The sequence below is a fragment of the Biomphalaria glabrata genome, chromosome 8 (assembly GCF_947242115.1).
Source record: "Biomphalaria glabrata chromosome 8, xgBioGlab47.1, whole genome shotgun sequence".
In the NCBI taxonomy this organism is placed as follows: domain Eukaryota; kingdom Metazoa; phylum Mollusca; class Gastropoda; family Planorbidae; genus Biomphalaria; species Biomphalaria glabrata.
This window is the reverse complement of record NC_074718.1, coordinates 19,424,246-19,440,024: the sequence shown is the minus strand read 5'-3', so window position 1 is coordinate 19,440,024 and position 15,779 is coordinate 19,424,246. Positions and strand designations below refer to the sequence as shown.

Sequence of the window (15,779 nt, the reverse complement as noted above, 5' to 3'; positions counted from 1 at the left end):
CATAACGAGATATGGATCTTTCCCACTTTTATATGCTCTGAATCCTTTTTCTTGCGCACAAAACATAAACAACCAACAATGACGTAATACCATATAATATTAGCACAGAATCTTCTTCATGCAGTGGAAAATTAAGAATTTTTTGCCTATCTGGAATTCTGGTCAAAGCTCCTGCGCCCAATTAATATAGTTCGGAAGAAACTACAAAAGTCTGGACTGCATATACGGGAAGCTGCTAAAGAAATTAGTACCCTTTCATGCTTTCTGCAAAATGATGAGAAACTGACAAAAACCCAATCCATCGAAAAAGCAAAAGAAGGTAGTGAATACTATGGATTCCCTGTAATCAAAACAACCATAAGAAAGAAAAGACTTAATGGGAATTTGAGTTCTAATGTAGGACTGTCAATAGAACTGCAATTCAAACGTGTTGAGACAGAAGTGCTGGACAGATTTCATATGGAGATGAAGGGCAGATTCCAAAGGCTGGAAAGAAAATGGATACCTTTTGGGTTTCTTCTTGAACCAAGACACCTGTTAGAAGACACGCTTGTGACAAACTGTGCCACTTTTCCTGTTTGTATGATGAAATAAATGGGAAATCGCTTTTTCAATGATGTCATTGATGCACGAGCACTTTTCATCAACAAACAGTAATACAATCACCAATAGACATATTGAAAAAAACAGGCTTCATATGGGAATTACGTGTGCTCAAACTTTGCAACCTCCTCCGAATACCGCTAACTCAGGCCACTTCCATTACGTCATGTGAGAGATCATTCTCAAAGCTCAAGCTCATCAAAAAGTATCTCAGAGCACAATGACGCAAGAAAGGCTTATCGTGGTTTTAATGTCAGTGAAGTCACAAATACTAGAAAGTATCGATGTAGTTGATGTTATAGATGTCTTTGATGCACAGAATGCACGACGTGAAGCAATATCAATTTAGATTTGTCACTTGTGCATTATTTAACTAATAAACAACGGTATTATTCATTAAAGAGTTTTGATGATTACTTTTTGTTAAGTTTACTGATATACTGAACCAATTTGATTTGGAGCTTATATATTTTTGCGTACATCATCTCATGTCATATGTCGAATGTCAAAATGCAAGGGGCCCCCAAAGAGGTCAATCCCCCCGGGCCCCCAAATCCCTAGTTACGCCCCTGACTGTTTCATTGTTTTTGAAAGTCTTCAGCTGGATCTTAAAGATGAAAAAAAAATGTTCACCCTCCACGCGCCCCCTAAAAAAAAAAGTTCTGGTTACGCCCATGACTTAGCTATGCAACAAATGTCTTTTCTGTTCCAACTAGTCATTATCACGTATGATCAGAAGTCTTGCAGATTAAATCCTTCCCATTCGCTGATGTCTTGCGTTTATGTAATACTGTGTTATTACTATGTGGAGTAACTATCATTGATATTACATATCTTTTTTGGATGCAAACTTTATTATCAATTAATAATAAAAACGGTCTAAAATTAACCATTTAGCAAAATATGTCATTCATAAAAATGGTTTGAAAGTCACGTGCTTTATTTGCTAGTTGCATCGGAGTTCAAATAGGTCTTGATCCCCAATAAACAGTTTAACTGTCTCTTTAAAAAATATTGCAACAATATTAAATATTGAAATTCAAACATATTTGATGAAATAATAATAATGAAAGCGTTATAGCTCTTTTCTTTTGATTTATAAAACTATGAATAGGTTATTTAAATTTTCTCCCAATTCGTATTTGGCCTTGAAGAAAAAACAGAGGACTATCCAGCCACGTGATAACGCTCTGCATATGATTACATCAATTATATGGATTTAGGTCACAATATCACTACGCTACGCGCATTAGAATTGTATTACTACGCATTCAATGTTTGGCGTAGGAGGAGAATGTTGTCTGGGTTGTCCATCCGGGTATCGCACACACACACAAATCTTGAAGCAACTAGGTCTATATTATAGTGGGTGGATGTGGGGAGGTAGAAGATCAGCTGATGTCTACACATCGCGCTTCGTATGACGAAAGCCCTAGCGTCGCTGGAATTTTGACTACATCTTGCTTGTAATTCATTCACATGTTCTTTAGACCTAGATCTAGCAATAGAAACAATGACGATATAACTAATATAAGTACATTTTATTTTCATTGTTATTTCGTTAATAACTTTGCCTTTCAAACAATATTCAAGTACAGCTGTTCCTCAACCATGGTCTGACGACCAGTTACAATTTATAGAGTGCAGTGGGACTAAGCTACGTAGCTACTAACTGTCTGAATGGAAGAACCCCGTTGATAAAAAGAGGCCGAGTAGGGCCGCCTATATCACAATAAGGTTTCTGGCTGATTTCAATGAAAAGAGGCATACGTCTAACACCAAGCGAGTGTCAAGTGGGACCAAATGCAAATCTGAGATTGAGTTAGTCACCGCGCTTCTTTTATTTTGCTTATTTTAGATCCAAACGTAGCTTTATAATTCAAATAATAATACAACAGAAAGAGCTTAGCAATTGTATTTTACAATGCTCCAAATGTATCGTTTACCTTTTGAATCACACCAATGATAAATACTACTTTTTTATTTATTCGTCCGCCATGTATCAAAATCTCCAACAGATAGGCCTATAGTAGAATGGGTGCATTCAAAGCATCTCTGATGATGATACATTGTTTGCTTGGGCGTAGCCAGAATTTTTTTCGGGGAGGGTTAGAGGGGGGAATTCTCAATCTATGTATACATATATCATGGGCGTAGCCAGGGGGTTGGGTTCAACCCCCGCCACCTCCGCAGGGGTTGGAATTTTGTGACTGATTTTTTCATTTAATTTTGTTTATTTTAATTGAGATTTTAATGTTAAACCATCTTTTGCCCCAGCGCAACCGGAGGGGGGGGTGAGTTTAAAATCCCCCTCCAGTGAGTTTGAGGTTAAAACTCCCCTCTTTTATATAATAAAAAAAAAAAGCAAACGATAGTCACCAAATTCCATGAGTGTATACTATAGCCAATGGGTTTTGAGTTTTTTACGCTAAAACACCCTCTTCAATATAAGACTGAAGCATACAACAGTTAAAAGATTCATGAGCGTAGCCAAGAGGGGTTTTGAGTTTAAAATGTCCTCCAGACGGCTATAAAATAAATTCCTCCAGACGATTTCAAGTTTAAAAGCCCCCTCAAGCGGGGTTTGAAGCTAAAAAAACACTTCTTTAATATAAAATTAAAGCAAACTAGAGACAAAATATTCTATTAGCGTAGCCGGGGGGGGGGGGGAGAGGGGTAAGTTTAAAACCCCCTCTAGAAAGGGTTTTGAGTTTAAAACCCCTCTACAGATAGTTTTGAGGTTAAAAACCTCCTCTTCAATATTATTCTAAAGCAAACTACAGTCATCAAATTCTATAAGCGTAGCTAAGTGGGGTTTTGATCGAGTTTGTTTTAAAAAAACTCCAGATATTTTTTTAGTTTAAAACCCCCCAACAGATGGTTTTGACGATAAAACTTCCCTTTTCGATATAATAGGGGGCCTATCTAAAGCAAACTACAATCAAAATAAATTCCATGAGAGTACCAAGAGGGGCTACAAATATCTGGAGCCCAGCGACTGGTAGAAATTGAGAACTCTAGTTTTACTTTAGTTTTTTATTGGAGGAGAGAAAAGGTAACCACACAACCGGCCATACATTCAATGTAGTTATTGTAGCTTTGCTTTTTCCTTTTGTTGGAAATGGGGGTTAACTTCAAAACCCTCTTTACTACGCTCATGGAATTTGCTGACTGTAGTTTGGTTTAGATGTTTTATTGAAAAGGAAAGTTTTGTCGTCAAACGATCTGATGGAAGTTTTTAAACTTAAACTCACCTGGGGGTGGGGGGGATTTCAAAACCCCTTTGGCTACGCTCGTAGAATGTGGTGACTTTATTTCGATTTAATTTAATATTGAAGAGGGTTTTTTTAATCTCAAAACTATTTGCCCCGAACCTCACTGATCAATAGTGAGCTGTAGATGCCAGGAGAATGCGTTTCTGCAGTGAAGAATGGCAAGGAAACGCTTTTGGCGTCGGGGCTATATATATATATATATGCTGTACGCACGTTTATGTATAGGGTTAGGGTTTACTGGGCGTTAGGGTTTGGAAAGAATCTGGTGTGGCTAATCATGACCTCCGTGACCTATATCGAAGGTGTCGGGCTAATCAAGCCAATGCTGGATCGCAGATTTTGATACAGTTCGTGCTTGTGTATGTTTGTGTTTTATGCCAGCTGGTAGGACAGCCACTTCCTTTCTTTTAGCTCTCAGCGAGGATCGTACCAGCACGCACAGTCTGTCTCTATGTACTTCGGTCTTGGGCTATTTCCTTCCACATACTTTCATTGATAGCTGTGGTTCTCATGTCTCGCTTGCAGACATCTCTATAGGTTAGTCTTGTCGGCACTTGGGTTTGACTCCCTCCACAAGCTCAGCATATAATATATCTTTCGGGATTCTGACATCTGTCATGATATGTCCGAGCCGGCGAAGTCTTCTCTGTGTCAGGAGAACATAAATGCTGTGCATATTGGCTGATTTTAAAACTTCCTGTTTGGAGACACGATCCCTCAAGGAAATGCGGCGCAGGCAGCGTGAGTAAAAGCTATTTAATCTGTGTTCTTGACTCATGTAAGTTGCCCAGCTCTCACTGCCATAATAAGTGTGCTGAGAACGCAGGCCTTGTAGATTACGATTCTGGTTGCCGTAGTCAATTTGGCATTTTCCCTGACGCTTGAAGAGTTTTGCCATTACTGTAGAAGCTTTTCCTATTCTTTTTGTCAGCTCGGTGACTATAAATCTAGGTTGCTGGCAAGTGTTGATCACAAATACCTGCACCCCCATTAAGTGTATGGTTTCCAATATGTATCACAGGTATTTCTGTGCCGTCTTATGCCAGGATTTAGGTCTTGGGGAGGCTTATTGTAAGGCTAAACTCTTGACAAGCAGCTGCCAATGCATTCACTAGCCTCTGTAGTCCTTGTGAATGAGATATATACGAGTGCCGCATCATTGGCGAACAGCAGCTCATGTCTCCAAGATACGCCGTCTTTAAGACGTGCCAGGTTAAAAAGCTTTCCATTGGATCTACTGTGGATATATACTCCATCACCCAGAAATTTAAAAAGCGCTGGTTAGTGCAACTGAAAAGAAGATGCCAAATAGTGTTGGAGCCAGAACACATCCTTGTTTTACTCGCTCTTGATGGAGAATGACCTGGAGGCGGAACTGTCACACTGTACAGTGCATATTTTCATGAAAAGCTGACACTAGTTTCCGAAGCTTGTTTGGACAGCCAATTCCCTCTAATACGGCAAACAGACCAGTTCTACTGACAAGGTCAAACGTCTTGGTCAGGTCAATAAAAGCCATATCTCTGCTCTTCTAATGTAGCTGCTGCAGGGAGAAAATCATATTTGTTGTGGATCTACTTGCTGTAACAAGCTGCCAAAAAGTATATAATTATGAGCTACTCCCAAGTGAGTCATATTTTCCCTCAATTATTAGCACCAACAATACAACCTTTGGTTAGATACTATCTGAGCCCATATGGTGCCTTTACAAAATGGCTTTAGAGCATGGCACACTTGAACAGTGTCTATGTCATTATGTCTAGTTCTAGAAGAGGATTTTGTATTCTAATATAAAAAGACACTCATTTCTTGACTTACAATTGCATAAAAACAAAAACTCAAATGTTACTTATTAACTTTATTTTTAACCAAAAAAATGTATACACATATATACAAAATAAATAATTCTAATTACACATGAAACATTCCTAGCAACCATCTCAATATGTGTACATTCATTTCAAACTCATTGAAAAAACAAACACTAGAGATGCATACTTTTCAACTGAATTGAAGGATAGACCAGAACTAAAACAAACTGGGGGCACAATGTTACTTTTGTGCATTTGCAGCCATTGTTTTTAAATATGTAGCTTAAACATGGTGACACAGTTGTTCTCAAAAGTAAACAAAATTAAATATATAGCAGTAGCACACACAAAAAACAAACAAATGTAGTGTGTACATAAAACACAACAGCCTTAGAAACTTATGTGTTTTATGTTCATTAGGTCAAATGATTTAAAACTAAGAATCATATATATATATATATATAAAAGGGCATTCTTGGTGACATTAATTTGCTCTAAGCTGTAAACCAGATTTGTAGTTCTTTGAATAGTTGTATTGACTCTTATTTCCTAATGAGCACTCCTCTCTAGATTTGAATAGTTGCACTTCCTCTCTAGATTTCAAGTACTGGTATAAAAACTATAAATCTAAGTTGAACAGTAAGAGGCAATAAAACCAATGTAGTATTGAGTTCATGAAATAAATGAGATTGTTACAATGATGACTCAAATATTTGTCTAAATTACCCATTAGAGTAGTCTGCTCTTTGATTCTTGGCTCAGGTTGCCATTCAGAAGGAACCTTTGCAGACAATTGAACTACAGAAGGCAGCATGGAGAAATGTGGGACTGATAGTCTGCAACTGAATGGTAAACAAAACAACAACAAAAGACAATTTTGAAAAAGAGAACAACTAAATGAAGGGGACTGATGATACTGTTTCCTGGTACAGCAGAAGAATTGGATTTAGCACTAATATAAAATATGACATGCTTTGAAATAAGTTTTTTAAATATTTCCTACAGCTGATTCACCTGCTAAAAAAACATATAATTTGAAGCTGTTCTAGACTAATGATAAGAGATGAAATTCTTTGAGTTCATAGGTACTGGAGTTTCAGCTTTATGGTTAATGAGGGACAACCAAAGAAATGCATTGCTTTTTCCCTTTCTGTAATCCCAATAAATAAGTAGTAACAGTACTATTGGACCTTAAAGTGTGAGCAATAGAATTAATTTAAAAAGAAACAACATTGGAAGGTGACCATTGCCAACTGAGTTACAGCCCTTGTACTATTGGTCAACACTTCTAGTTTTAAAAACATTAAAATAAAATGTATGTTAACTACTGGTCAATTCAATAAAAGTACCTTAAAAGTACTGATATTCATAGTCAAAGTTTTAATCTATATGAATTAACCCCCCCCCCCAATTAAAACCTACAAAGTAATTAGCAATTTAAAAAATGTAATCTGCTTTTAAAGCTAGACTTAATATCATAACAATGTCTTACTAGTTTCATTTACTTAGATATGCATGCCCTTTCTTCAATCTAAATAGATCTTTGTCTTTTTTTTTAAAGCAATGTCCACTATTATTAACATTTTTAAATAACACTTTAGAACCACACCTCCCCCAAACATTTTAGAATTATGTAAGCAGCCAAATACAATCAACAATTCTATACTGACATTCTTCTATCATTTCATCTATTTTGTGCAAGGAATTCAGTTTAGAATCTTTAAAGCCTAGATATTGTCTACTTAAAATTACTCTGGATCAAACACCTAGGCTACAAATTTGAATTCTGAAGTACTAACTATAGGTCAATCTCATTCTAATATATCTATAATTAGGGTTTTAAAAGATAAACATGAATGATAGACAGGGTCTATTGTTTTTCAATTAATATATTTTTGTTTACTTTTAATAAATGAAGGGTGGACAAATAAGTCCAGTAGATAAATTCAGAAATTATGATTTGGCCCAGAAATCTTAGCTGAGTCATGGCTTCAGAGCAAGGCTCTGTTAACAACACCCAAATTAACTGTTGGCCAAGAAACAGATGGACCTATGTCTCCATAGGATTTCAAGGTTTCTTAAGATAACTTTTATTTATATCCATTTACTATACTGTCACCTATGATTGTACATAATGTACCCTCCACTTTCCAGAGGATTACAGGTATATTATAGACATTTGCATCATGTCATACAATGTGTAGAAATTTATTAAGGCTTCTGGACTATAACACCAGATCTATAGTAGGACTGATGAATAGGACGATGCAGAAGTTGAGTTGCAATTGGGTATTTTTCTGATGCACTGCTAGCATTACTATATTTTATACTGCTTGTTGGAAAACTACTTGCTGTTGACAAAGTTGATATCTGTTGTTGATAAAGTAAAGAATCAGCTTGTATGTCAGGTTCATAAGATGGTGTGTCATGATTGGAATTTGTACATTTTGGCTCTTCTTGGTCAATAGTACTTACACATTCTTCTGAGTCAGACAGTGTTCTAGTTTTTTTGTGTTTTTGCTTGTCAGAATCATTAAATTTTTTATCATCACATAGTATACGATCCCCTTCAATTTGTCTTATAGCTTCCACAAGGTTCTCTAGATTCTGTGTATTGTGCTTTGGTCGATAATTTGGAACAGTCAAACTTTCTTGCTCTTGCAATTGTATGAAATTCTCAGATTTTTGTTGATCAAGTTGTGCCAGCTGACGGAGGCGACGCCTTGGGTGGTCACGATGACAGTAATTATGATGAGAGTTGTGCTGTTGCTGAGTACTACTAGATGTAAGTGTAGTAACTCTAGCTGAAGGCAAGGAGGATGAGACAGGTATGCTATTACTGCTTTCCTCCAAATGAGCTGCCTCCACTTTTAGAACATAGGAAACAGGTTCATCTTTCTGAGATACAATGCACTGGGGGGATGAAACTGTGAAATAGCCAGAGGAAGTATTTTCAACTTTAAAAGATGGGTCCACAGACATCTCTTGCTCTGGTGTAGGAGACATGGGCCTTGGAGGCTGATACATGTCCACAGGAGAAGATACAAAACTTTCTCTTGATGCTATTACAGACAGTTCACGACTGTATAAGCCAGCATTCTGGAACTGATGAGAGTCAAAATTAACTGAGTGTAGCTCCTGGAAAAAAAAAATATAAAAAAAATAAAGCAAACAATTTCAAGGGAATGTCTATGGATAAATTTATTTATTTTTAATAAATATTTGAACTGTCTTTCAACAAGTCCGAAGAATAGCTTTCTTGTTTCCAGTATGCTACAGTAAAAGAGCATTTATATCTTCAATACAATTTGTATGAACATTGCAGAAAAAGGCTGTCATCTGCACACACACACAATGTCTGCCTCAGACACCACAATAGGTCTGCAAGGAAGCATTTGTGCAGATTTTACATCTCCCTAGTAGTTGTTTTATACCCCTACAAGCACCCAGGCAAAAAGACCTCATTCAATTCTTTAATATTTTAAATCTCAATGTTACAACATATATAGTCAAGAAGAAAAATTAAAACATTCATTAGTTAAATTTTTTTGTTTGTTTTAAGTACCATTATTTCAAAAGATCTGTTTCTAATCTAATCTTCAAATGTACACTAATCACAACTCACATTAGTTGAGGGATGAGTTGCCTGAATATTCAATAGAGACAACACTTGAGCTTCCAACAAACGATTACGTTCTGTAAGAGTAGCACACTGCTGCTTCTGTGTCTCAAGTTGATGTCGAAGAGATACATTTTCATGATGAAGCTCAGAGCCTCCTTCATCGGACCCATCAGACATCATTCCAACACCTTCATCAGATGACTCTGTTAAAAAGTGAAAAGCTTTAAAAGACATGTATATTTTGTTGTTTTTAAATATTATCAGCAAAAAATATTTTACATTTAAAAAACTAATGACAGTGGGAAAATGATATAAGAATCTTTGTAAATTAAAGATGATTTTTGAGGAGGCAAGTAAATACCCAGATTAAAAAGTATAAGTTTATTATTTTTTTTTAACCACTAGAGGCCAAAAAGATTCTGATTTAATACCTGTATCTCTTTTTTTACGTTTAGTTGGAGGAGGAGTACTGGTCATGTAAGGTTCAGCCATTACTCGATCTTGACCTAGTTCTGTCAAGAGACGCCTAGTGTGATCCAGTTGTGCCTGTAGTTTAATTTTGTCTTGTTCAAGACTTGTAATATATTCTATAGTATGTTGTAGAATGGCAGCCTAAAGACATACAATTGAAGATTAATTGTTATGTAAAGAGAAAAAATTGAATATCAGTTATTCATATATATAAATTGCAAATGAGGATCTTTGAACATTTATTTATTTTATTTTTTTAAAAAGTAAAACAGTTCTAGACTAGATAAAAAGATTTTGCTAAGTGATGCTTGTTTTTTTTTATACAGTTAGCAGACTTTGAGTACAAACAAATCTAAGATGTCACCTTGCTCAGTTTTTCTCCTTCCAGCTGGGGCATTAGAGTCCTAAGACTAGAGAAACCAGCATTAATGCATTGCATTCTGCGTCTTTCATTACTATTGGCTATTTCCCGACGCATTCTTTTCTCATTATCTTGCACGGCTTTGGGTGATGACTGTGAAGCCCTTAAAAGTGAAAAAAAAAAAAAGCCAAATATGTTTTAAAAAAAAAGGAGAGCTTTTTAGGTTAAACAAATGATTATATATACACACACACAAACACACATATAATTCCTCAAATCAGCTTGCAAATTCTTCAAGGGAACAAAAAAACTAAATCTGGGTGGACACAAATCTTGAAAACAGTTCTAATGATTTTCCTAGAAATTTGAAGTTTGTGTTCCACTATATCTTTGAAGAAAAAACAAAATACTAGCCTATTGGCCACACATGGAAAACTCTTGTTTAACCATAATATTTTTTCAAAATATCTTTTTAAACTTAAATTTGGTCTGGATGTTTAGACAATCTTAATCGGAAACACACGTCAGGGGGTATTCATTGTAGAGTTAAAGAAATAAAATAGACGTTTAGGAACATTTGCGCACTGTATTCAAAGGCTGGATTTATAGGCCTATCATCAAACTAGAATCTTCTAAACCATATCCATTATTACATGTTAGTCTAGACTACTGTCTTTTAATGTTACCTGGATATGTATCAATCTATTTTCATTAATTATTATGGCATCGTAGTGGTTCTTACAAAAAGTCACCAGCTTCATAAAGAATTGTTTTTAGTTTTTGGTAAATAATATTAATTGCTAATAATAGTTATTGTCCTTTTTTATTTCAAATTGTTCAGGAAATGTAAATATTTCAGCTTAATAACCTACTTGACCCAGATCTAAAAATAGATTTTAATGCCCCCAAAAGAAATGAAGGCGTACACAGAAAATGACACTGGTCGCTTCCATATCCCGAAACAAGATTTATTATTTTATAAAGATACAGACTAGAATATTTACAACAATCTACACTTTACAGTAATGTGTAGGTACTTAAAATTAAGTGTAATGGATTTAACTAACTGCTCAGTTTTCTAGTTTTGGGTGAATAGACTAGACTAAATTAAATAAAACCATTGGGATTGCCTAACCATAATAGTAGCGTATTAACTGAGTGTGAGTGATTAACTAGTCCTAAATGACCTAAATGTCATTTTAGTATTTTTTTTTCCTTTTATCTTTTTCATTCTTAATAACACGGCACTATGGTCCAATTATTTGGGAATAGTCATATGACAAAGTTATACAAAAACACTAGCAATTAGACGCTGCTAGAATTAAAAAATCACAACAAAACAATATATATATATATATATATATATATATAACCAGGTCTACGGGCCATCAATGGGAACTCTTTTTGAAAGGCGGATGTTGTTTAACTGTGACTGCGTGACGCGGCTCCAAAAGAACAGGCACATTCCTAAGTGCACATAGTCATACTGGCATAGTTGTAAACTTAAAGGCAAACTCTATTTCTTTTTAAATTAACTTTACATACAGTTAGATATTAGATCTAGATATAAATATTGACACGCCACACAAATCCAATCGGGTTACAAATACCATTTATTTGAGTAAAAAAACAACATAGATTAGAATTAGAGAATATAGATCTAGATCTGTAACAAATGTAATACAATTTTCGAGTGTAAAGGCGTCTCATGGCCACTTCCTTTCCAAAAAGTAAATAAATAGATCTAGATCTAATTATTAAATTACTAAAATTCATTTATTATTTAAAAAAAAAAAAAGGAATATGAATCTGGTTGCCAGAAAACCAGAGTCTATATACCGTATCTAACATCTAGTTCAAGTCCTTCTAACATGAACTATGTTAACACATGTGTTCATAAAATCTTAGAGCTAAATCCAGAAAAACTCTACATCCAAGCCATTTAACACGGGTTGGCATGGCGCCGCATGGGCACGCGTATCCTGGAGTAGGGCGTAGTCTAAATCTCGATCTAATTTTATTTTGATGAAAATAAAAGATATTCTCTACTTTCTAGATAGACTAATAAGAGATTTAGATTTATAGATCTGGATTAAGAACATGAAAATGAAAGGGGTTGCACGAATCGGCTAAGAGAACATTTTTTTTAGATGAGTTCAACTGAAAGTATATAGATCTAGATTCATTGAATCTAGATCTACATCCAAGTCTCTAATTAACAAGCGCAATTAGACTAGATCTAGAATGGATCAAATGTAAAATATATATATATACAAATCTAGATTTAGACTATTCTGGACTCTATATGACATAGTATATCTAGACTTATCATTATGTCGTAATTCACAAGACTAGAATCTAGATTAAGATAGATGTCACATGTCACTCTAACTCTAATGATAATCCAGATATAGATCTCTATAACTTAGTAGATCTATAACGTTACTTCAAAAAAGATAATTACGTCCTACGCACTGTATGTGTCAATCTAGCCATGCATGTTAATATGTTAATCAATGACTCCGCTAATAAGTCGTTTGCGTTGGTTTTTCAGGATGATTCAGGCAACCCATTCCATTCTCTAAACTAATGGCAATGAGTGAATGGCACTAGGACTAGGGAAGAAGGAGCACTTGTATGAATTTATTTGTTCTGTCTAGATATAGCGTATGGAATAAGAAATATGCCTCTATCTTAATATCTTTTTGAGTATTTCATTAGGTTTTGTTTTTCTATTTGTAAATTATGTTTTAGTGAAATCAGTGTATTACTAAATTTACTGTCTTTACTTTTTATTCTTCTGTCCTGAAGTAAGTGTCTCTCTACGTTTACATAGACTAATCTAGAGAGTCCAGTGATTTTACTAAACTGAAGTCTAAACTAACCTAATTGTGTTACTCTAGATCTAGTTACTAGTTTGTAAAATGTTTTACATGTTTCGGATGTTCCTTCAGAGTTGAAGATAATTACTTCCTAGTCCAAACCTCCCGCAGGACGACGGGGGATGGGAGCGGGCAGGGTTTGAACCCTCGACCATCGATAAATGTGAACGACAGTCCAGCGCGCAAACCGCACGACCAGGCAGCCATCCAGGCAGTTTATATAGATCTATATTTGTTATTAGAGTGGACTACCTAAATCTCACTGCTCTATTTTGTGTTTGTTCTAGATCTAAATAGATCTAGTAAATCTAAATCTAGATCTAGTTTCTTTAATTAAAGTTTAATGTTTTCTTGAGTTTAGGGATCCCAAATACTGAGGATCCATATTCTTATTATTATGAGACTTAGATCTAGATATCATATTTCGTAATAATGGCCTAACTAAAGTTTAAAAGTAATAATAGCATGTTAGTTTTTTGTTCTTGTTTGATTTGTAACAAATTCTTTTAATAAACCAAACAGTCTAGATCTACAGCCTAGAGTTAAGAGTGAGTCACAGTTAGACTAGTAATAGGTACTTACTAATACTAATAGTAACTAATAAAGAAGATCTAAATTCTAAACTACTCTAGATCTACATCATAATCTAGATACTAGATTCTAGAGTCTAGTCAATATTATAATAGCAAGAAGATTTATTGACTATAGAAGTTCTAGACTATAGATCTAGAAATTCTAGATGTCTAAGGCTCTATAACTAAGAGTCTAGATCTATACACTCTATAGAATTAGAATAGGTAGACTCTACTTACTTAAGTAGTCCAGCAGCGATTTCCTTTTCCCTAGCTTGTAATTCATTAATGTAGCGTCTTCTATCACTACTTCGAACTTCCAAAGACATTATTAGAGAAACGGTGAATGTTTGATTCAGATAAGCTGTTTTCTAGTTGTAGATCTAGATCTAAAAATGTAAATCTAGATCTATTGTTTACTATTAGTCTTTACAACAAACCAGACGTAACAATTCTAGTACAATGAGTAATAATTGGCGGGAAACAGCTGTTGGTCAATTCACGACACATCAATTATCATAGCCCTCACTATACGTTAAGATTACTAAATTAAAGTGCACCAATAAAATCCATTAAAAAATCAATCACACTCATATTCTATACATTTTTATGCCATAACACTGTATGACTTTATAATAATAATAATAAAAATTGTAAAATTTATTAAAACATGTAGTGATATTTTTTTGTTGAGGATTTTTACAAAGATGAGTCAATGGTAAAATAAATAGTTCCGTTAGCAAGAGGCGGGAAAAATAAACCCAACATTTCTTGATACTACTTGGCAATCTTCCAGAGTGGCTTGTAAAGGAGAATATTTTTGAAAGTTGTTCACATTAAAATAGTATTCTTTTGTTTTTATTTTCTAAAGAACAGCAACAAAAAGCAAATTGACATTTATTTTTATCTATTACAAAATAACTTTGAGTTTTACAGATATAATATGTTTATTAAATTTAGCATTGATATATTCTCCTCTTCAACCTCGAGACAGTTTATGACCTTATTTGCTTTACACGAGACAAGCCTACGGCGTTTTAGATCAGCTGACATGTATCAGCTGATTGGTTGAACGGTTGTACTAAACCGGGGGATGGGGGGGGGGGGGTAAGATTCCATATTAACAATACTCACACTATTTATTTTTCTAAGGTTAACAGTGCTGTTGGATCTTTTAAACTAGGTATATCTTTGCCTACTGTCCTCTATGAAGTGGTGAAAATTAAGCATTGCATTAATCTTGACCGTGCGTAATCAAAAGAAAATGTGAAATGGCGAGATGCCTTTACAGGTTAAAAAATGGTACCGACCCTGTCTGGCTCAACCTGTAACATTTTCTCCCTCTCAGGCCCCCATGTGGTGCTTCTGCGACCAATCCTAAAAGCTCAGGTATAGGTCACAAAGAGTGCATGTTTTGTGTATACGAGAGAAGCGGGTTTTATTCATACACGTTTTTGTTTTGTGATTGAAGTTCTTTGCTCGATCTCTCTTTTTACGCGTACGTTGTAGGGAGTCTACTATGCATTTAAAATTAGGCTGCGTTCAAAAATATTCATTCATTAATTTGCACAAATATTAGATCTAGATCAAGATCTAAATAAAAAGGAATTATCAATGGGACAAAACATGGTCATGACCAGAATTTTTATGGGGGGAGGGGGCAAAATTTTGTTTCCCAGTGTGGGGATTGAATGGCTAGGGGTCGCCTAAGCAATGGCGGATCCAGGCGGACGAATTTTAGTAAAAAAAATTAAATTAAAAAATCACACAATTTGTATACCAATTTATTACTTATGTTAATAATATATACAATGGGCGTAGTCAGGATTGTTCTCCCCCCCCCCCCCCCGCAATATATATATATATATATATATATATATATATATATATATATATATATACCGTATATTGTTACGGATCTCACTATCCAGGCTCTCTGCAAACTGCACCTTACACCTCTATCTTAAAGAACTTGACAACTCAGGGCTCCAAAGTAACGTAACAGTTTAATGTCCAATAAATTACAGCCAATACTGAACAATTGGCAACACAGGCTGTACAAATATCTCTCCGTACCACCGTATCAATTCTTGCACTGGCCTCTCCGTCTCGTTCCGGGCTTGCACTGGGTTCAACAGTTCAGGACTGACTTCACACACTAGGTTCGTTGTGTCGGACTCGA

At 35.1% G+C, this 15,779-nt stretch overlaps 1 protein-coding gene across 1 annotated transcript; it reads right to left on the bottom strand.

Annotated features, from left to right (window-relative positions):
• Window positions 1–5,723: 5,723 nt before the first annotated feature.
• On the bottom strand, window positions 5,724–14,250 carry LOC106065136 (helix-loop-helix protein 11-like). The gene is made up of 5 exons (XM_013223892.2): window positions 13,838–14,250; window positions 10,147–10,306; window positions 9,743–9,923; window positions 9,315–9,514; window positions 5,724–8,827 (listed from the first exon to the last, which is right to left on the bottom strand). The coding sequence occupies exons 1-5, from the start codon at window positions 13,924–13,926 to the stop codon at window positions 7,901–7,903; spliced, it is 1,557 nt and encodes a 518-aa protein (XP_013079346.2). The 5' UTR covers window positions 13,927–14,250; the 3' UTR covers window positions 5,724–7,900.
• Between the last annotated feature and the right edge of the window lie 1,529 nt (window positions 14,251–15,779).

Coding starts and splice junctions, on each gene's coding strand:
- LOC106065136 (XM_013223892.2), bottom strand. CDS start 13,926: ATGTCTTTGGAAGTTCGAAGTAGTGATAGAAGACGCTACATTAATGAA. Junction 9,924..10,146: donor AAGGAGAAAAACTGAGCAAG/GTGACATCTTAG, acceptor GTATGTCTTTAG/GCTGCCATTCTACAACATAC. Junction 9,515..9,742: donor ACGTAAAAAAAGAGATACAG/GTATTAAATCAG, acceptor ACTTTTTAACAG/AGTCATCTGATGAAGGTGTT.